At 35.1% G+C, this 25,907-nt stretch overlaps 2 protein-coding genes across 3 annotated transcripts; both read left to right on the forward strand.

The window, feature by feature from the left end:
* Positions 1-249: 249 nt before the first annotated feature.
* LOC120347955 (dynein light chain Tctex-type 5-B-like) lies at positions 250-4,781 on the forward strand. Of its 2 annotated transcripts, XM_039418067.2 has the most exons (5): positions 250-271; positions 548-651; positions 1,079-1,208; positions 1,973-2,076; positions 4,544-4,781. In XM_039418067.2, exons 2-5 carry the CDS (start codon positions 548-550, stop codon positions 4,707-4,709), a joined length of 504 nt encoding a protein of 167 aa, XP_039274001.2. In that variant the 5' UTR covers positions 250-271; the 3' UTR covers positions 4,710-4,781. The 2 variants fall into 2 exon arrangements, with proteins under 2 accessions (XP_039274001.2, XP_039274000.2); XM_039418066.2 differs by lacking the exon at positions 250-271 and having other exon boundaries at positions 507-651.
* Positions 4,782-6,804: 2,023 nt separating this feature from the next.
* On the forward strand, positions 6,805-20,879 carry LOC120347625 (protein lin-54 homolog). The gene is made up of 22 exons (XM_039417671.2): positions 6,805-6,954; positions 10,130-10,225; positions 11,187-11,339; positions 11,467-11,595; positions 11,987-12,062; positions 12,186-12,276; positions 12,506-12,598; positions 12,850-12,951; positions 13,372-13,512; positions 13,983-14,090; positions 14,381-14,488; positions 14,612-14,702; positions 14,818-14,999; positions 15,281-15,377; positions 15,786-15,879; positions 16,989-17,081; positions 17,420-17,554; positions 17,992-18,091; positions 18,498-18,694; positions 18,907-18,970; positions 19,204-19,315; positions 19,484-20,879. The coding sequence occupies exons 2-22, from the start codon at positions 10,153-10,155 to the stop codon at positions 19,498-19,500; spliced, it is 2,256 nt and encodes a 751-aa protein (XP_039273605.2). The 5' UTR covers positions 6,805-6,954; positions 10,130-10,152; the 3' UTR covers positions 19,501-20,879.
* The last annotated feature ends 5,028 nt before the right edge of the window (positions 20,880-25,907 follow it).

Raw genomic sequence — 25,907 nt, forward strand, 5'->3', positions numbered from 1 at the left:
AACAAAACGCACGCAATCAACCGCGTCTGAAAAAGCGGCATCCCCGGCGTAGTCTATTTCAGTATAAAACGAAAACCGCTTCAATTCGGCACGAATCTATTTAGAACCCCACGTCGAGTGGGTAGGATAATTTATCATATTCTATTAATCTTTGGTATTTTTTTGTGTCAGGCGATACCATTAATACTTTTCGAATTGCCAGTGTTTCAGTGAAGTTCAACAACTGAGGCGGTAACGTTACTAAAATGGGGATTCAATATATTTGCTCGGGGTGAATTTATTAGTCGATTCTTTTCTTCAGTACATTATTGTGGTTGATATATACCGGCCTTTGCTTTAAAGCAGATTTTTAACGTCGAACAAGACAACAGGAAAAGCATAGTCATATCAAACTTTTCATGATTATAACGGGTTGCTTACTGGCAATTATATTTATACATTGTATTGTGAGAAATTAATTGTAACTTCGGCCATCACCTTTTATGTAAATAAAATACCATTTCAGAACATAGTTTATTTGAGGCAAAATTCCTTTAAAATTTTGAAGATGGAAAACTCAGTGAAGAAAAGTCTTATCGGAAGAAGGGGAAGTATGTTCGATGCGTCCAACGTCTTTTTAAATCGTCCAGGTTCGAGTGTCTGCACATTTGCGTGAGTAAAAATACCTGTTTGATATAGGGTTCGTAATCAGACTAATGCAATAGAATTGTCTCTCTTTTTGTTTGAATATTAGTATATCCAGCACTGTGTGTCAACTCGTGTAAACCCACCCTTTGAGCATTTGTTAGTCCTTTATTCCTATTTGTTGGGTCATTGTTGCTGTCAGACCTGTCCTATTATTATTATTGTGCCCTTTTCAGACAGTACGCCTGTAGTATATTTTTATAGAAACTGAAGATTGAGAGCAGTTATAGCAGTTTAATTTTAAAATTAGTTGGTCGTCTGATAACAATTTTTAAAACTTGAGTTTTGTGGTCAGAGAGATTCAATTATTTTGGAGCGTTTCCGGCAGATGACATAAATATGCACAGAATATATGGTTAAATCTTTGCCACTCAGTATCTTATCGTTGTTGTAGAGAGGATCCCTCAAGTGAGCTATTTACAACCAAAGGACAGCCAGTAAAATTCCAAAATTCATATAAAATGGAACCAGATCAAAGATTTGAAACAGGAAGGGTCGAGACAATTGCCAAGCAAATATTGACGGTGAAGTATTTTGAGAGATTTAGTACAGTAAAGTGTAAGAATATGTTACCTCCTAATCAATTGAAGAGGAAAGACTTACAAAATACATATCCATAGTATCCACTGAAGATACAGGGTGAAAAAAAATTAAAAATCCAATTGTGACAGGCGAATAAAGTCAAGTACTTGCTTCAATTCGCTCGTTATTTTTTCAATTTTATAAGTTTGACAGTGTTCGATATCTGTTAGAGATTGTGGAAAATGCTAGCTGCAAGGATTTATTCAGTCCGTCAAAAGCCCTTTCATTTCAAGCATACTTCAAATTTGTTTAACCGTTTAAACTTAAACGTACATTGACTTTTTATTAAAATAATTTATCTAATGATTCTGAGTTATTCAAGATACTTGCTGCACAATACCACAAATATATTTCTGCTCTTGTTGTGGTTAAATTGTATTTCTGAAATATATTTGTAGGGGAAGAATAAGCAGTTGGTCCCGCAGAAACCCAATGAATATCATTATTTGATAATTGTTAAGTATTTAGCGTGGCTGTGGTGAGACTTACTGCACTATTTAGTAAAACGCCAGGACTGTTTTGTAGATCACGTGCTGATGATTCCCACACAAATAATTTCCATATGAAACTTCATATAAACGTTAAAGAAATAATATAAATTACACAATTGTTGTTATTACCACATACAATTGTCAACTTTTGTGCTTATTCTTTTTAATCAAATTTCAAAACATAATCATATAGCAAGACTAACGTTCGTTTACAGGATCACTTGGAAGACATTCAATACAACGCAAATGACTGCAAGCATCAATGTAAAGTAATAGCTGACGCCCTCAAAACAGAAGTAAAAGCAATGGGATACCACAGGTAATTTTTTTTAGGTTTGAGTATAGAGGAAATAAAAGTATTGATACCATTGAATGTACGGTGGTAATCAGGCTATCGTGATTCCAAGTTGTCTATCTTGGTCGTTTAATTGATTTCTGCTGGTTTAAATTTGATCGAGCTACGTATATTTGATGTAAAGATTACCAACGAAAAATCACTCGCTTCCCGAATACCCGGAATCGCGCCATTGTACTGAGCAGTTTGTGTATCGTGATTCTTTCCGATATTTTGATACACAACATACAGAAAATAAAATTGAAATAAAAGCAAAATGTCTGGAAATTGTACAAAAGATTGTAAATATGGTTGAAGATAGATCTGCATTGTAGTGCATTAAAACAACGACAAAATTTTTGATAGGTGCGTACATTTCATCAGAAATGAAATGAACAGTAAAGATCCTTTGTTTTTTACCTTCATTATAGTCAGATCGCGCTAAAAACGAATGATTTGAGTTGCATCGATTTTATAATATATACTACAGTAAAAGCGTGGAGTCGTGACTTCGTGTCTGAATTATAATCACAGAAGTTGGGGACGAAAAACTGATTGTGTTATTTTAAGTGGAGACTCCCCTATTGGACATGGCGTTCGGTATGTTTTTTTTATAAGCGTGCTTTTTATAAGCGGATAAATGAGGAACGATTTTTCCGAGCAAAGCATTGAATTTTGTGACATACTCAAAATTATTTCACACAGGTTCGGAATAGTCATACAGATATAGTGTAGGAATTAAATTTCCAACATATATTATATTTGAATTATTGATTGCAATTTTTAGTACTCCATTTTTGCGATAAATATAAAATCCTACTTTAGGTTCAGAACTCATATATATTCCATAAAATTATCACAATTTTCAGCACCCGTAAATATCCTATTGTAGGTGAAAGGGTTGTATTATGGAATTTTAGAAGTGGCTCCTGATTGTGGTGTGTTCAACTGCAAATTATTATAATACCGTACTTCATTGGGGCATTTCGTTGCGAATTTCAAACATTATCAGCTCTCAAATCACACTGACTTTGGTGGCTAGACACGATTCATTCTCTCTACGTCTAAGAAAGATGCCATGGATATACAACACGGCTATTGATGTTGTTTGTCGGCTTCCGGTTCGCCAGTAACTAAGAGACTAAATCTGTCGTTCGGTTACAACTGTCTAACACAGTGATTCTCAACCTTTAAATATTTCTGCGCATCCCTGCGTTCGCCAACGTAGTTACGTACCTTTACAGTGCGGCAACACAACTTTAATAATTTGTAATTTTGAGTTAGAATCCGGTCCCATGAAAACATGCAACAACAAAGGGACCTGTTGGATTTTCTTGGCACTAGTTTTCCCCAAATCCACTGTATCATCTTCAACTCTTTAAGATTTACTAGTGTTTCTCCCATCGTGCTAGGCTTTTTGCTTAGCGATTTGTAACGTCATTTCGTAGTATTCTGAACGAATACAGTGCTTTGTTTGTTAAATCTACTATAAGTAGGCTTTTTACTATACGTCCCGGTGGACCTAAATGTCCCGGTCATACAGTATGGCAGTTATAAATATATTTTTATATTAAATATTAATACAAAAAAAAAATTCTCGGCGCGAGCAGATCATTCACCACTGATTTGCCACTTACTTCCGAGTGAGAGAGAACTACTAGTATATGTTACATTAAATTATTCGAAATGCTCAGAAGGAAGTTTTCGTTTTCCAATGAGTTGAATGTTACTAAGATACTAAAATATTACTAAGTCTCGGAATCGCACCAAGGCTTGCCCAATGTCCCGTTTTTTGTTTGTTTCATAATTCATATATATGATGAGTCTAACTATAAGGGGATATTACATTCACTTCGGGTTTCTCTAATCGGCCGTTAATCCATGAATTGTTTAATCGCAATAATTATTTAAAGATATAATTATTGTATACTGGCAAGCGCATCCTTTGAGTTTGTAATACAGCGTTTAAATAATAAAAAAGTACAATTTTGGGGGACCCACTGGAAATGCTTTGAACCCCTTGAGGTAAGCGGACCCCCGATTAAGAAAATATTGCTCTCATAGAAAATATAGCGTTTAATTCTCCCTTTATTGAGATTGTAGTTTCAATAATCAATATCAACGAAACTTCGATACAGCATTATTTTGACGCTCTCTCCCTTACCGGTTACGAAGATTCGCCATATTATATACCAACAGCAACAGATATGTATGTGTGCGTAATTTCAAATACTGTTGTTGATGTCGCCACCTATCCGTTGAGTTAATCTGATTGAGGTTTACAATACAGGCTCTGAATGAGGTATTTCATACTATATTGACTATGGGTGGGATTTCGTATAATTATTATAGAAACAGGACACGCGATAACATTTGCGCCAATATTGAAATAATATGACTTACAAGAACATTTTCGATATCTTTTATGGCTTTACATTTTTTTACGTTTCAGGCATAAGATTATTGTACTGGTAAATATTGGACAGATAAAAGATCAAGGAGTAAGAGTCGGTAGTAGATGTCTCTGGGACGACAAACGTGACAACTGGGCAGGAGCCAGTTTTGCTAATTCAACTCTTTGGGCAACGGCGACGATTTACGCTATTTATCACGAATGATAATTGTTCACAATATTGTTGTTGATATACTACAATTTTTGGGCTACTTAGAATAAATATAATATTTATAGGACAGAACTGCCTGGTTAATTTTGCTGTGAATTGAAAGTTACATCGTTTGACTAGGTCGGGGTTTTCCACAACATATCCTTAAATAGGAACTTGTTCGAGGTTTCAAAAATTCAAATGATAATTCAGGACTTTGTTCAGACATAAACCAACAGCTCGTGAATTGTGAGAAATGCTTCGTTCCTTGATCCTTGACCAAAGAAAAAAGGGCGAGACAGATGAATTGGAGGACAGAGTCTATACAGAATTTGTTTATTAGGGGAATTCTATTAGTGTAAAATTTCAAGACCCCCGATGACATGTTTCGCACTCTCTTGCATACTAAGGGTTTAATTCATTTTACCTTTCTACGCTGACGGTTAACGAAAATGCTACTACCCTCAAAAAGTTAGTCCGCTTCAGGACGACGGTGACGCGATATTGAACGATCACCAGTTGGTCGACAACTTCACGACCCCGAGATCGTCATGGGGACCAATTTAGTCGTAATTTTGATCCCCTTTCCTCGGAAGACGAACACAGTTTGGGAAACGCTGCACTAGAATAGACTATATGTTACAGTCAGCCGTGTATTTTCATGAAGATTCATAAGTAATATTAAATATCACTATAGAAAAAAACTTGTAGACCTATATACTCCATAATCACTACCCCTTTATTGTCAAAAATAGTATTAACGTATGTATTTTAACATACGTTTCATCGAAGACAATTTTATTAAATTTTGGATCGACAACGTATTCAGAATTCCAGTTAACTATGTCTTAAACAAGTATTACGCAAGTGTTCAGATACGGAAAATATGAAGGAATCCATTCGCTAACGTTCAAACGAGTTTTATCATATGTATAGGCATTCCTTCAAGATCTTCCGTTGGTTTATTGTTCGAGCTGAAGTTACAAAGTTTTCATTGATTTCAAATATCCGACATGCTGTGCGCTAAAAACCTGACATACTGTTCGATTCGGACATTATTTTTTTTATGCGGTCGTCGTTGGTCTGTCCCCAGGATCATTTAAATGTGATCACGGAACTACGCACAAAATTTTTATTTTGTTGACCTCATCACACAAAACTTCGATTGAAAAACAAATTTCATGGAACCAACAGATATTTTTGAAATAAATAAAAGTATAAGGCTTCTAGCAACGACAACAAGCTGTAACCACTGACAATTCTAAAGCAATTGGCCCAGTAGTTGGAAATAAGTACTTAGTTTCCACAACAACGATGCCACACCAAGTCGATCCATATGTCTACCTCGTGTCCAATAATAAGAGCAATCTACATGTAGGCCTACATTTCTTTTCCAAAAATTAATATTAATGCTTATATTTTAAAAATATTTAGTTATTTAGTAATGACTTATTCATAAGATACTTCTAATCCTCACCAACGGGGATAAACCAAAACCAAGGCCGATTACCTCAATGACATGATTGTTATTCCCAAGTTTAATTCTGTAGCCTATATATATTTATTGAGAATTTGGTGAATTGTCCATTTATTTTAATATGTTCAGCACATTAACCAGTATTTCATGTTTATGAATTGATGCAATTCGATTGTGACATTATCACGGCTTTTGTCCATATTGAGTTACTGTATTCCGAATTCCGCCATTTGGGACTTCTATAATAACTGGCTGAATAATCCCAAACGCAAAATGAATTGGTAACCGAACGAAAGGCTGTGGTTTGTCATATGACGAAGCCGTCATCGACTCTCCTCCCCCTATATAAAAATGTTAGTTCTAATACTAATGTTTTCTTAAGAAAACCAGTCTCATTCGATTGCAGGCGTACGGCTAGTATCGGTATGTTAGTCGTTGGCTAGTATAGAATAATGCAGATATCAAGAAGAGTTGCAGTCGATTCATATCACACCTACTTCATACAGTATTATTATTAGTAAGAATAATATCTTTTTAATCAGAATTATAGCCCAATATTTTCAATTGTTTTTATCCATATTTGTTATAAAAATCGATTTGTGGCTTTTACTGGCGCGAAATTGAATCGTCGATGAACCGCATCATGATGTCATATCGACCTTGATCACCTGACGAAAATGGGCGATTGTCATCGCGGAAAGTTTTGAAAGACGTTTTGCTGCCTGTGCTTCTGTTTTGCTAGTCAGTTGTTGTATGCCTGGTTTTACTACGTTTTATTGCGAGGTAAGATATATTTACATATTTTCAGAAATTTTTGCTATGGCTTTTACTTCTATACAGCAGGGCAATGTACGGTAACGGTATTCAGGTTAATAAAAATAACGGCGGAGTGGACTATATCCAGGATATTTGCCTTTCCTGAATCCAGGAATCTGTCAATACAGCAATTGAATTCTCGTATATCTGTATATCAACAGGTCGATATTACTATTACAGAATATGCTCAGATATAACAAATTTTAATCAGTTTTATGTCATGCTTGGCAGGCACTTCCCGACATTTGCACTTCAGCACTTACAGACTTAACTGCTCAGTCAATGCTGTTGTGTGGTTTATCGGATCGAATTTACATATTTGAGCCATTAAGACGACTTAATCCTATGGAAAGCCTCTCATTCGGCAGTCCGGTTACCAGTTCATGTCAGAGTGTCGGGTATCACATATCGTGGTACTGCAGTACTGTGGTACCCGTATGGCTGTACATATGCAGGTACAGAGGTATGGGATTGTGGTGGCTGGGAGGTGAGCGTATTCCGAACGCTCAACAACATGCAGACATGCATGACATGTGCCACACCGTCGTTATTGTTGTACAGTGGGTACGGTATGTCTTGATATCTGTAAGTGCAGAAGTGCATTGATATTTAGTAATTCAGCATCATGAGCTTGTTGGCAGAGGACAATAGTGCTAAGCATTGTTGCCTTAGGACAGTCTGACATTACTGCAGTACGAAGACTGGAAGATGCTTCTCATTCTCAGATTCTGCCTTTGCACCCCCAATTACCCAGAACTAACTTCTGGATTTACAGGCTCGAATTTCTGAATTCCTTAATCCAGTACCGGTACCGGTACCGGTACCGGTACTGCAGTTATCATCAGTCATTCTGATATCTCAAACAGATACCTGAACTGGCGGACTGGTAACATTATTAGGAAAGTAAATGCAGAAATGGATAGGAGGCAGTCCTAGTCGCCAAACTGGATTCCATGACAGGTGCACGCTCGAGGGCGCTAGCGCTCCGCAAAAATGCACGCGAGCGGATTCAAGTTTGCACACCAAAAATTTGCAATTGCTAACCAATGGAAATCGGTTAAAATGGTTTTTAAATCAATAATCTAATAATATAAAGATGCTAACAAACTGTAGCTCCACAATCAGACAATTGTTGACTACATACTGCTGTACTGGCTTGCAAGCTTTGGCCTGGTCGAAAAATGTAAAGCAAAAAAGTCCCAAGTCCATGCTTACTGAAACAAATAGCTGGCTAACTGATCCCATACTGTACCCAACAAGGACTGGTAACTGGACAAGAGGCCGTGGTTAGCCATATGATTGAGCCATCATACTTTCCTCTCCCACAAGATAAGTATGTAAATCCTAATCCTAAAAAAAAGATCTTATTCCATAATTGCTTGCCGGTGTGGCGCATCGTGTTGAATGATAAGAATCCCATGAGAATAGTTATGGGCGAAAATATTGCCAGACTCCTTGCCGACACTGGTCACAGTGTATTCCACGTCCAATAATTTGACGCAAAAACACTCCCAAGATTAATGACAAAATATAGAAACAATGATTGGGGGTCAAAGGTCAAACGTCCATTTTCTCTGATTCAACGTATTTTTCATCCAATAATTTTACGTTAAAACACTCATAAAATTAATGACAAAGTATATAAGTGATGTTTGGGGGTCAAACGTCCAATTTGCTCTGATATAACATATTTTTTATCCAATAATTTTATGCAGATGTACTGAACAGTGTCGGTATCTAAAGTCACACAAACACTCCCAAAATTAATGACAAAGTATAGAAAAATGTTTGGGGGTCAAATGTCCATTTGTTCCGATTTAACATATTTTTACCCAACAATTTTATGCGGATGTACTGGACAGTATCTAAAGTCAAAGTCAGTTGCACACTGGCACATTCGTTTTGCACGCTGTGATCTATAATTGAACGCCGGGATTTCTGATTTGCATTCGGGAATTTCTGATTGCACGCCCGATTTCTTGTGCAAAAAGGCCATAAAATCCAGACCGGCCTAGTCGTCTTACTGTCATATGATAGTATGATTAAGTCATCTTATCGACTTTCCTCTTTCTCTGAAAAATACAGTAGGGCACAGTCCTCATATTCCAAGATGTACCGACATTCGGTTCAATAAAACAAACACTCAATTTACCTTTGATACGAGGGGGTTTGGATTTCATAGCCTTTTTTTCAAAAGGAATCGGGCATGCAATCACAATCCCGGAGTGCAAACATGGCATGCCAAACTTCTGAGCACGCCTGCAAATTTATCGAAACCGTGTGAATACCTAGATTTGCCAGCGTGAAACTGACAGAATGGTCCTATTTGAGAAGCAAACTTGAATGAACAAGTGTAGTGTTATATAAAACATTCCAACTGGGGCTTTGACACACAGTCCCGGTGACGATGTGTATTTTTGCATAGGTCAAAGGTCAATTAATCGGCACAAGCATAAAGATAACAAAAAGCCTCACGTTCCAAGAGGCCCATTTGGTTGTTAATCGCCATGGGTTTTGGCATGTTTGTAAAAGCTGAAAGTTGCGTGTTGACTATAATCGGTCAGTTTGTAATGTTAGAACCTGTTAGTACTGTTTATTGGCAACTGTTTTATTCCTTCACCCTCAATACTGTCAGATATAATGGTGAATAGTGAGCAATCACAAATATTACGGCGTGCAAAATAAATTTTGCTCGCGTGCTTTGTCGCGTAACCCTAACATGCTCAGGCGTGCACCTGCCAGGGCCACAGAATCCAGTCTGATATGGCACGACGGCAGATGCGTCAGATCATGCTATCATTGTCTCAATAATAATCAAAATCGCGACATGTGTCACATGACAAAAATTGCATTTCTTTGCTAAATACTCTAGAATGTTACTATAAAAAAAAATTTTTTTTCGGTAAATGCGATTATTTTATTTCAAGGAATTCAATGGTGACATTTCAGATTGTGCTTCCATTTTTTTGTTGCGCAGTGTTGGTGTTGTTTAACCACTGTATAAAATAGAAAAGGAGGAACAAAATTTCAAATTTTTTTAATATTATTGCATTTTTGATAGTTGAAATGTAATGACTACCAATTTAATATTGTTATCCATTGTTCATACTTTCCACCAAATTGATTATGCTGATTTTTACAGCTTGAACTGTCAGAGATTCTAAAATGGAAAGTTTAAAGAATCAGCCTGACCTACAAGATATTTTTCAGATGGAAGCTAATGATATAGTAACTGAAGGTATTTAAAATAGCAGTTTCATATTTGACCAATTAGTTTGCTTGGTAATCCATTGTGACTGTAATATACATGCAATTTTTATGTAAAGTCATTTTTATATCTTTTATTTGATTTTATTTAAGCTTAAATAAGTGATGCCATTCTGTATGTAATGCTCTTTGCTAGTAGACTGGCGGTTCTTTTCTATCAATTTTCTTCAAACTTTTTCCATCACTACCCACTTGGCACAGCCAAATTTTTTTTGGGATACCCAGGTCCCAGGATCTAAAATAAAAATAAAGTGAGATTGAATAATACAGAAAATATTTGGAAATATGATAGAATTGATAATACTATTAATGAGGCCGATGTGCTTTCAAATTCCTAAATGAAAAATTGAATCTTGTCTACATTTCGGTGATGGTGGGTCTCAGCACTGATTTCTTTCGCTTACCCACCAGGGGGTTGGGAGTTTGTAGAGTCCTGTTCTATATAATACTTTTAGGAATCATTTACATAAAGATGCATTGCATCATGCTGTACGATTTGTCAGTTGAAAAGTTTGCTTTCAATACAACACCAATTGTCATGCCATTGGAATGAATCTTTGGAAGTTGATTTTTCTAATTCGCATTACAGCAAGCTTAATATAGCTCATGAGTTTCTTTTAACTAGTCATTTTATATGATCCTAATAATATCCTTTTTCCTACTATATGTTTTGTGGGTGTAGCCCTATAAAATAGGTGTGCCTGCCTAGATCAGAATGCTGTCAAGAGTGTTTTGAATTGTTTTTATGTTGGTTCTTCGTTATTTTAAATTGCAAACACATGGTTTGGTACATAATGGCTGCATGGTATAAAGACCATTCTCTGTTCTTAAAAACTTCGTTTGCTATTTGAATGTGAACTATAATACATTAAAGAGCATTTCACTGTGTGCCAAAAACATTTTGTAAGAATGTGTTTCATATATCATATCAGGTACAAAAAATGCAATGTCACCGGAAAGAAATCAACATAATTCAGACAACATGACGAAAATAATAACTCCAGCAAAAGTACTGATGGTTGGCGAACCTGTCATGGTAAAAACTGAGCAAAATGATGAAAAACAACAAGAAAATAGTATAAATGGTGGGTATTGATAATTCCGAATGTATGTTTAGTTTTATAGATAGAAAATAGATTTTTTGTAGATTTTATTGTTCAATTAAACTGATGTTCATTCCTAGTAATATATTATAATTCCATTTTGCATCAGACCCAAATACCAACACTGCTGAAGTGTCAGGAAGCAGTAATGAAGAATTAGCCGATGGATTACATACGCCTTCTCCTGAAACTGCTGCTGCAATGGAAAGCTTTTTAGCAGATGATGATCTATCGTCAGGTTATACATATACATACAAAAGTGTCTTTTATATTTTTCAGTTCGATTTGATTCTAAAAATCGAATGAAATTGAAATGCAATGGAATCAAGATTTATGCCAGATTTTGCTTCAACATTTGACTGAAATCATTTTTCACTAGTAGTTTGTTTTTTCCAATTTTAAAATCATTCTCCAAATGTTAATAATATCAAATTGTAAATATTTTTACACTGGTAATTGACTTCATCGGTACATCCTACTAAAAGCCCATTTCAGACAGAATGAAAGGTAAATATTTGCTTATTAATGTGTAACTTGTGAAAAACAGTTTTCTTTTATATAATTAATTGATATCTTGTGCAAGAGAAAGTATGAATTTTTTTTAAAACATTGCAATTCTTATGTTCCAGCATCTCCCAAATTGGAAGAAAAACTACCGACGCCAGTTAACTTCATAAACACAAATGCAAACAAAATTGTCACCAAGTGAGTTTCTCTATTGTTTATGGTATATGAAGAATTATTAGGTCAATGCCAGATCTTTTGTTTATTAGAGGAATCACTGACGTAGAGTCGGTAGTTTTCTTTTATTAATATTTATTTCAACAGGCCACAGACCAGTATAATGGCATCGATAAGGACACAACAACCAATAAGTTTGGCTGGAAAGAAGTTCATGGTAGCAACCCAACCTATACAGGTACACTGATAAGTTGATTCGATTAATTAAAGGTTGAGTTATTGAACAGTAAATCCAGAAGTGCAGCATTCTTCTCTGAATTTTAAATCATGAATAAACCTCTATATATTCTCTTTGAATTAACCTCATCTATTACATGACCATCTCTTCTAATTGATAATACTGTTTAAGTTTTCCTTCATGATCCAAAGATTCAAGACTATGGGTCTAAAGCAGGTTTTAATTCCAGGTGGTAAGAAAGGATGGAGGAGGGGGTCCTGTTGTTACAAAATTTATTGTGAAGAAATCCAATACTTCAACTGCAGCATCATCTAAGACTCCGGTATGAAAAATCTTTTTGATTGTAGTTTAAAACATAAGTCCATATAGTTTTTTTTTTAACCTTTGAATCATAAAATACATAGGCTTCATTTTAAACATTTTCCCTGTATAGGATAATGTACCTGTGAACCCATGTGAGGTAATCAGATGTACAATGACGAGTATTTTCCCAATACGAAGCAAGATAAACCAACTGCCGAGCCCGAGTAATTATGAAATTTAAACATTGTTTTATTATCATTTGAATATCAGGTCGTCTTTACAAAAGCAAAGAATATCCAAGCATCACCTGTGAAAACATTAAATCTACAATCGGGAAGTATTGTACTTTCTCCTATAAAAGGTGGATTCAAGGTGAGTAACAATGTTGAATGTTATTAAACAATGTATGATTTCACATGACTGACTGGTATTCTAAAATGTAATGTTTATTATTGATTACAAAATTATTGGTTATGAGCTATTGTCAGTTTAATGTCAATATGCACCTTACGGTAATGGAAATTTATGCCACTAGTTTTTTTCTGAACCTTTTAGCTTTGATTCATAGTTGTTTCCTGATCATAATTGATTCGAGTCTAGATATAGTTGGAATTCACGGTCTTATTATTTATAGTCGAAACTCCTCGTATCCAGTAGCGCTTACATTTTTAGATGACTGTAAACCTGTTCAGAGATAAGATATGTCTTCTCTAGCTCCAAATGAGTATGCATGACCTTGTGTACACAACTTTTGTATGAAATGATTTTTTTAATCGTGTTTTCGTCTTTCAGATACCAATCTCACCCGTGAAGAGTCCAATTAAAGTATCGGTTATCCCACCATCTAATTCTCAAAAATCAATTTCAACAGGGAAATCATTTACAATACCAATACAAACATCAATCAGTAATCAATTCCAACATATGACACAGGCAAGTAGTCCAATGCTTATTACTCACAGATCATGCTAAAGTTTTTTACTTTTTTCAATTTGTGTGATTCAAAAGTCAGACAACGCTTGTCTTTAAAACCTGATGTCGACAAAGTCAGCCAGAACATTACAGAAATTCTAGCATTTTATTCGCTCGAAATAGTTTTTTATTCTTGCTTCAAATATCAATTAGCAAATATCTGTATGCATACAGATCCATCACTGCAAAGGAATATAAGGATGGGTAGTAGTCAGTCTCTGGCAATCCCAACTGATAATTACTTCTCAATTCGATTTCATTTTTTAGCAAATACTATTAATTAGACAAAATTCTTAATGTTAGTTGTATTGTAATAAAAGCATCTGTCAATATTCTGCTAGGTGTGCTCGCTTTTCTTTGAAAACAGCATCTCTCAAACTATCACATAGTTTCTATATCAAAATTTAATTTGTTTAACCTCTCACTTGCAGGCTGTCGTAAACAATAATTCTTTACCCATGGTAAATGGTATTGGAGGACAAATCAATAAGGCATTTGTTGGACAACAACAAATTACGATACCTATACAAAATAAAATAGTGAGTATAGCCTGATTGATGCTCTCATATTGTGTGATTACATTATAGTTCAGAAAACAATGCTCTACAAATGCTTCAAGGACATGACAAGATCTGACTAGTGCAAATTTTATTATCAGTCTGAGTTTTTTTTTTTTCTATATAAATACCTGTGATTAGATTGTATCAAATTTGTCAGAATTCTACAGTATTTAAGATCGAGAAGGAATTTCCATTTAAAAAAATTCATTTCCTAATTTGATGTGTTATTGACCTAAATGGAGTATAATATAATAATATATAATTTCCAGATTAATGTTAATTCAAATCAATCTCAAATCAAATACAATGGCAATAATAACCGACCGAATCAACTTGTTCAGAGAATTAATGTCGTTCCCAACTCTACAACAATGCAGGTATATTCTTTGTTCACAATTGACTAATATCCATAACCATTTACTATCAATAAATATTTATTTTAGTTGATTTTTCTTTGTAAATTCCCGTCCATCAGTTTAAAAGGTTTTTGCTTCTTTCAGGATTCTCAAGGAATGAAGATCCAGTATGTTCAACTAGTACCTCCGAATAATAATAATAACGCTCAACATCCAACCATAAGGTCGAATCAAGGTTGGTTTGTTTTGTGAAATTTCAACCGTTTTCTCTGTATTTATTTGATGTATGATGATTTCAATCACAATACTAATAAGCAAAAAAATATATTTGTACTTTTTTTTCTCATCAGGTCAACCGATCACTTTTACCTCCATGGCTCAACTCAATGGCGGAAATTTAACTTTGAATCAATCACCTGGCGGCGCTTTAACTTTTATTCAATCCAACTTGCCAAAACTGCAACAAACCTCAAACACTCAACGAGTAGCACAAACTGTTAAAGTCGCAATCCCAAGTCAAACAACACATCAGGTTTGTGTTCATCATTTCTTTGCTTATGAAGATTTTATGAATTCTACCTGGGAGCTAACAACAAAATTCATAAATAGAGTGAATCTTTCCTAAGCTGTCAATAATTTTTGCCAAATACTGTTATTGCATTCTTGAATTTTTATTTTATGAAAGAGTTCATTTTTGTATCTCAATATCTCTCTGATTCGGATATGTATCGTCTACATTGCTTTATTCTTCAATGGGTTAGATATTTGGAAGCTAAGGATTGTAATGTACATTTGACATCTCTTTTTTTCCAGGCAAAACCTCAACAACGACTCATCATGCCAGCAACAACACTGCAGCCTATTCGTCCTAATTTTTCAGCATTACCACCTGGTTCTGTACTTACTCCCAGTAAATTCATTTAGATATTTTTTGTGTGTGAAAGGCTGTTAAATGATTTAAAAAATGGCACTTGAGCAAGATTTTTTTAAAGATGAACTTTTTCTAGATAGTAGTCCTTGAATACAGTTATTCTAAGGATACTGTTTTGTTTATATTATATAGCAATTCTCAGCCTTTTTTATGCTATGGACCCTTTTAACAACCACTTCTGGCATAGGATAGGATATTCAAAAACAAGCAGCATCTATGTCCCATTGAACATAATCAAATTAAACTAGAATCATTTATTGAAACTAACAAAACATGAGATCTCAAAAATCTGCATCCTGAATAAATAGTATTTAATGACTCTTATTCAGTGGATATTGCATTTTTTTTCTTCAATTGCATGCTAATTCTACATGACCTATTTGCTAGGTAACGTCGGTTATGCAATGGTGCCAGCTAAATATGTCGAGCAATTAACAAAACAATTAAACAGTCAGGCATCATTCGTTCAAGATACCTCAATGTGAGTATCATACATTATAATATTCTAAATATCTTCATTATTAAAAGATGAATTAATTATTATATCATTCAAGTGCATCCAGAATGGTAAAATACTCATATTCTAGGCCAGGGTGGTCTAAACCCAGGCCCGTGGTCCACATGTGGCCCGCCGCTTCATTATCTGTGGCCCGCGTCGCATTGGCGCGAGAGTGAACAAAAATAGCATTTGGTGTTGTTTCGTCATAAAAATAACTATAGTAAAATCTTTCGAAATATTGTTACATCACTAATGACAATGAATTGACTAGTGTTATAGTTAGCTGAGGCAACTGGCGAAGTTGAATGATGTGCTCGGCAGTCTAAATTGTTAACTGGCGCTCTATTTTTTGGTCGGGAATATATGCTAACAAAATTGACTTCATAATAAACTAAAAATCGAATGAGAAATCTATTAGCCTAGGTTGGCTATATCTGATAACTAAATATTAATGCAATGGCCGAACAATATAATTCCCAGGTGTTTTTAGCAACCAGTCTAAACAGTGTTACAAAAACTGCTGCCTATATGTCAGAAAATTTAGTAATTACCCTCCTGGATCCCAAATTTGGTGATATTCGGTAATCAATCAATCTGCAGTTATTTGTAAGTTAATTTTAACATGAGTTTGAAAAGAAAGCTGACTAACAGATTTTTGACTGGATATGGGAGGGAAAATATTACAATGCTTGCTTAATATGTCTGCAAGTTGTGTCGGTGACAATCTAAAACTGTATTTTTCCTTATGACACTCTTTCCGTTATGAAGAGTTTGAAATCTTACACTAAATGTAGATACAGTAAGATTTTTGCACGTTTTATTGAATTTTTAGTAGGTTTTAGCTTGGTAAATGACAAATAATGATCAATGTGTTTGGACAATATAAAAGTGTTTGTTTTGTATTGCACTATTTACCAATTCTCGGCAGTATTGTGGCCCGCGAACAATACAAAAATAATAGTGTGGCCCGCGAGGCCGACATCCTTGGACCACGCTGTTCTAGGCAATCACCTGGAAGAATGATTCACTTCATTTGTGATTGATTGATCTTGAAAAGTAAGATTTCCTCACATCCTGTTGATCTTTTTCAGACAACAGTTGCAAAAGGGAATGGCGGGGAAGGTTGGTAACAACGGAAAATTAAAGAAACCTTGCAATTGTACAAAATCACAATGTTTAAAACTGTAAGCTTCTTTTGTTTTATATTAAGTAGTAAAATGATGTGAAAGATTACAAATGTAATTTAAATGTAACAAAAGAACATTTCCTTGAAAAGTTTCTCATATCTTTGCTTTGGACAAGATTCTAGCGAGCTGGTCAATTTTATATATGAAAGCCTATTCATTTTATTTGTCGGTCGGTATTGCAATGTTTGACAAGCTATTGACATCTCAGCATTCCACTTTAAATACATTTATTTAGTATTTTTTACTCAAATGTTTGCTTTCAAATTCCATTGTATCAAAAATGTCATGAATGAATAAATCTTGATACAAGGCTAATTGTATTATTTCTTTTACAGATATTGCGAATGTTTTGCTAACGGACAATTTTGCGACGAATGTAATTGTATAAATTGTTCTAATAATCTGGAACATGAAAGTGAAAGGTCAAAAGCTGTGAAACAATGTTTAGAAAGAAATCCAGCCGCGTTCAGGTAATATCTGAAAGATGTTAGTGTCTCATTTCTATAGTATATTATGATGTTATTATGTGCACTTTTTCCCTTATTTGAACTTATTAGCATGAATGCCTGAAATCGATTGGAATTGATATATTCGATGTAGTAATATCTTGATTATGGCAATGATTTTGAATAGTTTCTTTCGGAAATTTGTCAACTTGAACATTTATTAATATCTGAATGATCTGATGTTCAGAAATTTACTTTCAACAGTGTGAAAATAGAGAATAATCATAACATGTCTGGATTTAAATTGACTGTGCATATTTATCTGTGCAACGTGACCCGATTTAGGAGATGAGTATTGTAAACAAATATTTCAGAAAGTATTCGGAATAGTGAATTATTCCGTTTTGATTTTTATGGCATCGGTTTAACTTATAATTACGAATTTAAAAACTATTCTACAGGCCCAAGATTGGCCGAGGTAAAGATGACAACAGAACACATCAAAAAGGTTGTAACTGTAAAAGATCAGGATGTTTGAAAAATTATTGCGAGTGTTATGAGGTAAGTAATCTTGATATTTTGAATTGTCTTTAGAATCGAAAAGATATTAAAAGTCAAGAAAGGAATTGTCGGATATTTCTTATAAGAAATTTAACAATTTTTCTTTGGTGCTGTTGGGCCAGAGAAAAGTTTTATCCTTTTATCAACTAAAAAAAAACACTCAACTTTGTGAACAACCAAAATGTTAACACTAACTCTGGTCTACTCTTCAGCTACCAACCTTTGTATTTGCAAAACTTGATAATGATTTGAGTTTAGATCTGACGCTTGACTTTGGTATTTTATATTCAAACTCCCATTTTCAAAGGTTCAAAGTTTAGAAATTTTGAAACGCCATTCAAACCACTATACTATATAGAACGCACTTCAAATTTCAATAACTATTCCAATAAAATACATATTGTAGGCAAGAATTCCATGTACATCCAAATGTAAATGCATCGGATGTAAAAATTATGAAGAAACAAATGATCGGAGATCATTAATGAGTTTAGCTGATGCTGCAGAAGTTCGTGTTCAACAACAAACAGCAGCTAAAACTAAATTATCAAATCAAATTGGTGATGTTAGGCCAACTGCTAGAACAACATCATCTGGTGAAAGGTAAATCTATTTGAGTTGATATTGTTACATGATTTTTTTCAGAATATTATTGTTGTATTTGACAACCAATACCTTTTTCATATTACATCATTTTTAAATTAGTACAGCATGCCAACAATAGATAGTATAATGCCTCATGATTAGTTCGATATCTGTCTGATCATAAACGTTTATGCAAGCACTCATTACTATTTCCTTCCTCCTGCTTTCAGATTGCCGTACACATTTTTTACGCAAGAAGTTATAGAAGCAACTTGTACTTGTTTATTAGCTCAGGTGAGAAAATTGTCTAGCAAGTGCGTTTCATTGAGTAGGCCTAATATACATTTTCTGAAAAAAGTCATTATTAATCTTCGTGAAATAACATAATAATATTTGCCTTGCGATTAGATGATGTTTATTAGGAACAACCTGTATTTGCCATACAATGTTTTAAATATTTGATCAATTGGTAAGATTGTGTTTAAATTCTGGCAATACTTGTTAGTTACTTAAATATTGTTGTTTAGGCAGAAGAAGCTGAAAAAACCAACAGACCCATGGTAATTGCAGAAACCATGATTTTAGAAGAGTTTGGAAGATGTGTAATGCAAATTATACAATCTGCCGGTAAAGCTAAAGGTATGTGTCGTCTTTAAGAACGTTTACATATGTATAGGTACAAGCTCTTGCCTGAGATCAGACTATGACTATCTACATATACATTGGCAATGTGGCCAAACATAATTAATGAATGATATTCTTAAAAATTATTGTTGACCAACATTAATGTATATTCATTGATTTTAGTGATGAATTTACACTGAAGCTCGAAGAAATCATAGCATGATTGGTACAAGCATGGCATCATCGTTGATCGATATGCCGAGCATATGTCAAGAATCTGATGGAATCCGGTGCGAGGTTGAGGAGGATACATGTGCAATGATATTAAACCTCGATTCCTGTTAGTGGTGATGGTGCACTATGAAAGTGACTTTCTGTCTACTCTAAAATACGAGCATGAAAGAATTTGTAATATGTTAGTGCAAGCGTGATTTCGACCCAGATGGGAAATTATGTCAATTGTTCTTCTCATTTTTGGTTTGATAACGATCATGAGTTCTATAATGAATTTTGTGAAAATATTTCCAGTAAAGGTGTAATTTTGTAGTAAGCTTTAAAAAATATTTGGTCTCTATTATTACAAAGAGGTTATTCAGAAATTCAGTTTGTTAAAATTTTTGTTTCTTGCTGCCTCGATGGATTTCTGTCTACTGTAGTTTAGAAAATAGCTGTTACTAAATATTAAGCACACTAGGAGATGACGCTCTTCTCATATCCCAGTTTTATCACATGAGTGGTTAGTCTGTGCATAAGTTGAAATTTATGATAAGTTTAAGATTTTGTGATCACCATTTTCTTCACTCAGTCGACGAAAGTTACTTTCCACTTCTATTTAGTATATTGCTGTTTTCTATTGATCTATTTCTGTTTTTCTCTTCGTTAAACTCTGGAAAGCAGTTTCTAAATATGTATTTATTTTTATCGAGCAAAATTGATATTTTAGATAGTGTTGATGTTAATCAATATTCCAGCAGGCCTCGGTCGTCTGTGTATGATCTGTTGTTGTGCATTGTATTGGTATTCATTCCTTTGCGAAATGCATACTTTCAAACTATGTGGTAAGCCCTTTAGAAATATAATAACCTCATCAAATCTTTGTCAGTTGTTCATCTTTTGTCATTTATAGTGGACATATTCATTATCAATGGCTTCGTTTGATGTTTTTGGTGCAAAACATCTGAATTATTTTCATGTGTTTTGTATATATATATACTTCTGAAATTTTTACGAACGCAAATGTGGTGTGGCAATATTTCTAATTGCTATTAGAAATATTTTTGAGAGCCAATTTTACGAATATAAAAATTTTCTAAGCATTTTATACAGAAAAATTTAAATTTTTGCTAAATTTATTGCGTTCATCGATTTAAATGATATTTTTTGAATTAATGTTTGTTGCCAAGCTTGGGACCAGGACAAATCATATATTACAAACATGATTTATCCTAGGTCACACTTAGCATGTCTTTTTCATTGCTTAATTGCACTTTTCATTGTGTGCTCTTTTTTTGCAACACAATGCCACTGATATATACCTAATCAACGTTTTTCTTAAATAAATTTGTGCCTATTTTGATAATTTATTTGTATCTTTGACGTATGGCTATGAGCAGAAAAGATAAAGAGATTCTGAAAGACTACTCTGGGAATAGGGAAAGAACCTTGCAATAAGGGGATATTATAGCATGCTTGTTGGAAAATACAGATTGAAGCATTCTCCATCGATGGGATTTGCAGTTCCGACGTCAATTGGGAAGTATACCTGTCGACAGTTTAAAATAAATATACTTCGAACAGAACCACGCCGAGACGTATCGTAGCCAATCATTCGATATTCTTTTTTAAATTTGGTCTAGGCTTGGCAGGAGCACGGTCACGCTAGCCCAGATCTGACAGCAATACTCCATGCATTGACGTATCGGTGTTTTGTACAATAGAAGTACGAAGTTACCGACGAATATCAGCGGGCACGTTCCAGAGATAAAACTTGCCGGGACTCGTGATATCGGATGAGTCATCATCGATCGACATCGCACATGAGCCAACTGCCAAATTTTACCAAGAAAGTGACGTTCCTACAGCGTTCATATGCGGCTAAGAATGGTTTTTTGTTTTGGGCATCTGAAGTAGGCTATCTACAATGGGCGGTTTTAGGCCTGCCTAGCGTGAGTACGCTCTGACGGAGGCCTAGAAAGCAAGCAATGTGTCGACGGATTTGATTTTTACTTGTGGCAGAATTTTTCCTAAATCGACGCTGAAGGTGTGCACCGATTACGCAGGCCGTCCGAAATGTATGTCGTCGGCTGGTGCAGCGAACTGTTATGAAAACTCTCTGAAAAAAGGCCAAATGCTTTTGTGGTGGGCAGGATGCTTTGTGATGGCGCTGTGAGCGAGTTGGTCTCATAGCGTAATTGTTCAGATTTTTAGGCATAAAAAGCATCAGAGTGCAACTTCGCTATTCACTGTCGTATGCATAAAGCCATGTATTAAGATAATCGCCATCATACACTCTCGTTTTTACGCTCATTTTGCAATACCGGGTAAAGACAAACACTGAATTTTAACTAAAACTAAACGTATGCTTTTTTGCGCTTGGATGTATTTTCTACTTAAACATTTATACTCTACTTTATTAAACGTTTATATACACGTTAAATCACAATCAATTGTTTACGTCATCGCTGTCGAGCTATGCAAAAATCCATTTATTTTGTGTTTAAAATACGCAACGATTACAGACTGCTTGGCTTGCCTAAAGTCTTCAAAAGTCACCATCAATAACTTCTAACAAGCTTACAACCACCAGGTCGAAAATACAGTTTTCAAAATGGGGAAGGCCCGCCCTATAAAGTTTGTAAGCAGACTTTTTAAATTTTTACATACATTTCACTATACATAAGAATCTTTCGCGATTTTGGTGTAATTATTCCTGCCATCTATCTACGTTCAAATTCCGGTTTTTATTATTACGTATCTGTCGAGTCTTGCACCCTGGTGGACATAAACGTCATTTTTTTTTATTTCTCGCAAAACTGTGCACTCTGTTCGACGAACTATAAAGATATTGTGCGATCATTGGGGACCAACGCTGAGCGCAAATATATAAATGAACTTGGAGCCTACGTTTGCAAATAATTTCATTCTGATTGCTTTCTTTCGAGTCGGCTTTGATCGTCTTTATCGTCAACGTAAAATAAAAAGTCAACAATATCTTGAGTACTGGTCCCCGGTCCCCCGTTGTCTTTTTATGCTTGTACTTTTGTACGTGTTATGTTCGCGTTAAATAAGATTTTGGAAATGTCGTCACTGCGTATTTGTCAATAATTCTGATGAAATTGACGAATGGCATTGCTACTAATTAGTCACAAATCAGTATATATCGACCATTCGTTCAGAAATCTTCGTTATGTTACTTCAATAAATACTTGTATTGGTGTTTCAAATTTTACGAAACGGCTCACTAAAACTTGATATTGCCGCGACATTGATGCACTTTATGCTAGTATCGTAGCTACTGAAAATGAATGAATAAAAACACTATAACGCAAATATAACACTCAACTTTGACGTTATGTGTGTATTTCTTGCGTGGTCGCCAAAAAACCGCAAGTGTGTTGTGTAATGATTGGTTTTTTGATTCGGTCGCCCGAGAGTGTTATGTCCACGCCCCGTTTACCAGACATTCGAATAGGTCACGTGAAAGTGGCCCGCGAGACGAAAAAGGTTGGGCAGGACTGGTGTAGACCGTAGTAGAGTGACGCTTTATTTGTGAGTGTTTTGGAGAGTTAGCGCTTACATTGTTACATTACGCAGCATTTGTTGACACTCATGCTGAACCCATTTCGTCAGCGTTAATGTGACATCGTAAGAAAAAAGTCATTGTGCATGCGTATAAGCAAATTACATCATTATGAGGCAACAAGAATGTGAATTGCGTGGAATTTCAAATGGGCATCTTGTGACCTCCCCCCGCCCCCGGAGAGCTTCTTACGCCCCGCAAGGGGTGCGCGCCCCCAAGTCTAAGAACCACTATCCTAGTCAATAACGCCAATATTTTTTTTGGCCTAGTCGATAGCAAGAAATCTCTACCACACGTTTTAAATCAGGGTGGTCCAAACCCAGGCCCGCGGGCCACTTGTGGCCCGCCGCTTCATTATTTGTGGCCCGCGTCACATTCGGAGAGTAATCAAAAAATAGTATTTCGTGTTGTTTTGATAATGGGATTATTCAGAAAAATCTTTTGACATATTATTACATCACTTATGTCACTGAATTGGCTAGTGTTATGGCTATCTGAGGCAACTAGCAAAGTTGAATGATGCGATTGGCAGTCTAATTTATTATCTGGCTTTCTATCTTTTTGGTCGGGAATATATGCTAACAATATATGTATCATAGAAAACTAAAAAACGAATGCGGATGTATTGCACTGTTTACCTATTCTTGGCACTATTGTGGCCCGCGAACAATGCAAAAATAATTTTGTGGCCCACGGAGCCAACAACCATGGACCACCCTGTTCTAAATGATTGATATTCTATGTTTTGCAGTTATTTTGAATGAAAACGTGTAATTATAAGTAAATGGATATCGGTTTTCATATTTTGTATAGAAAATCTCGTATTTCTCTACTTTGTAATTTTGCTTTTTATGAATAAAAATATAGGACGTCCCCCGAAAATAAGCTCTAGTGTTATTTTCGAAAACAAAATTGAAATGAGACCCAGTCTTATTTTCGGGGAAATACGGTATGTGCGAGGCGATTGCTGGACTTCTCGCCGTCGTTGGGTGGGTGTTTTTGGTGAAAGAATTATTGATAGCAAGCCACGGAAAATCCGTTTTGCAGTAAATCGTTCGAGAATAGAGAAAAATGGTGTTGGAAAAGGCATAAGAGTTTACGTCTCACTGAAAATGCCGCAAATTTGCATTAAAAAAATGTTAAATTTTTTTCAAAATTATAATATATATATATATATATATATAATTCAATAGTCCAATAATTGACCCTTCAGTTTAGGAGCTCCAGTGGAGATAGGATTTGTCTAGGAACGTTGGTCATCTAGAATCTAGATTCCAGAACAACATTGATATTGCGATCAAACAGAAAAGATTTTATGATGTCAAAAATCTGACCATATATATATACCATAGTATATATCAATTTTTAGCAGGAGCTCGGCGCCGGCGACTGTATCAAAAGTTCTGCAATATGGCGTATCTTGTTTAGCGTGCAGGGGGATTGCTGGAAAGTGACTCCTCGCGGTCGTATGGTGGTTCACGTAACCGCTAGCCGGTTACGGCTTTCTCCACCATCAAATCTATGTATCTGAAACATATAACTGGTTAACTGGTTTGCACACCCGACATGAATCTGTCAGCTGGATGAGAGGCTGTGGTTTGCCATAATATTAAGTGGTCTTATATATATATATGCTTTCTTCTTACCGGAATAAATATGGAAATGCCATCCTGCTCTTGAAGAAACGTACTTATTCTCTTCGGAAGAATATTTAAAGTGTCATTCGAGCAAGTTCAATAGGAGGCTCGACACTGTTTGTCCTTGGGTATATTCATCTATCTGAGTTTCGCACACTTTCGATGAAAATCGAGCGTCGTAGGAAATTTTTAGTCGCTTGCGTCGTGTATGACCCGCATGAGAAGCATTCTTCTTACCAATGACAATACATAATACTAATAGTATATTAACTGGTTTCGTATGTATGTATGTATGTTTATTAGTCTCGTAGTAGTAAGCAATATATATAAAAAATTGACAATATTAATATTGGAGACTGGACGCATGCACAAGACCGTACTGGCCTAAAACACAAATGTGCGACATGCACCCCTTTTGACAAGTACAGAACAAAAAATGTTAGATTAAATGCATATGATATACGACTTTCGTATTGGGGGACACGACTTTCGCGTAGGCTAAATCGTCGCAATTGTTCATATCCCTGAAAAAGTTGAAAATTAGGCTCGCAATAAACAGTATATGAAACACTTGACCGGGACAGTGCGACTTGAACCAACCTTTCCGAGGCTCAGCATAAAAGGTGATAAAATGATTAATAAAAACAAATAAATAAAAACTGATTATAAAATCAGGAAAGCAAACAAAACCTTGGACAAGGTTTTAAACGTACAGAATATAAGATGGAAGGTTTTGCCAAAAAGAAGTGGTAGCCTACGTGTTCACACACCTGAAATTATTGAATCCATTCACACACACAACCACAAGGCTATAATAAAATTAGAAAAAAGAGAGAAGCTGCAGCTAAATTATATATTAAACAAAAATGCAGATGCATGTAGATGTTGGCTAAACATCATATTATAGTAGTTCTCCATCTCTCACTGAACTAGTAGAGTGAGTCGCAAATCAGTGATAATTGGGCTGCCTCCGATAAAAAAAATGTATTGATATTAAATAAAAAATATTTATGACAGCTATACCGCATGGCAGGGATGTTTAAGTCTGCCGGGCGTAATAGTTTGTCAAAATTGGACTTTCCCGACGTAAGTCTACAAACTTACAACTCACTTCTGCGTAGAAAAGTTTTCAGAAAAACATTGCGTCATCATCATTCATTTGAGTTGGCGA

The sequence above is a fragment of the Styela clava genome, chromosome 11, assembly GCF_964204865.1.
Source record: "Styela clava chromosome 11, kaStyClav1.hap1.2, whole genome shotgun sequence".
Lineage (NCBI taxonomy): Eukaryota > Metazoa > Chordata > Ascidiacea > Stolidobranchia > Styelidae > Styela > Styela clava.

Coding starts and splice junctions, on each gene's coding strand:
- LOC120347955 (XM_039418067.2), top strand. CDS start 548: ATGGAAAACTCAGTGAAGAAAAGTCTTATCGGAAGAAGGGGAAGTATG. Junction 652..1,078: donor TCGAGTGTCTGCACATTTGC/GTGAGTAAAAAT, acceptor TCGTTGTTGTAG/AGAGGATCCCTCAAGTGAGC. Junction 2,077..4,543: donor AAAGCAATGGGATACCACAG/GTAATTTTTTTT, acceptor TTTACGTTTCAG/GCATAAGATTATTGTACTGG.
- LOC120347625 (XM_039417671.2), top strand. CDS start 10,153: ATGGAAAGTTTAAAGAATCAGCCTGACCTACAAGATATTTTTCAGATG. Junction 12,277..12,505: donor TAGCAACCCAACCTATACAG/GTACACTGATAA, acceptor TTTTAATTCCAG/GTGGTAAGAAAGGATGGAGG. Junction 17,082..17,419: donor AAATCACAATGTTTAAAACT/GTAAGCTTCTTT, acceptor TTTCTTTTACAG/ATATTGCGAATGTTTTGCTA.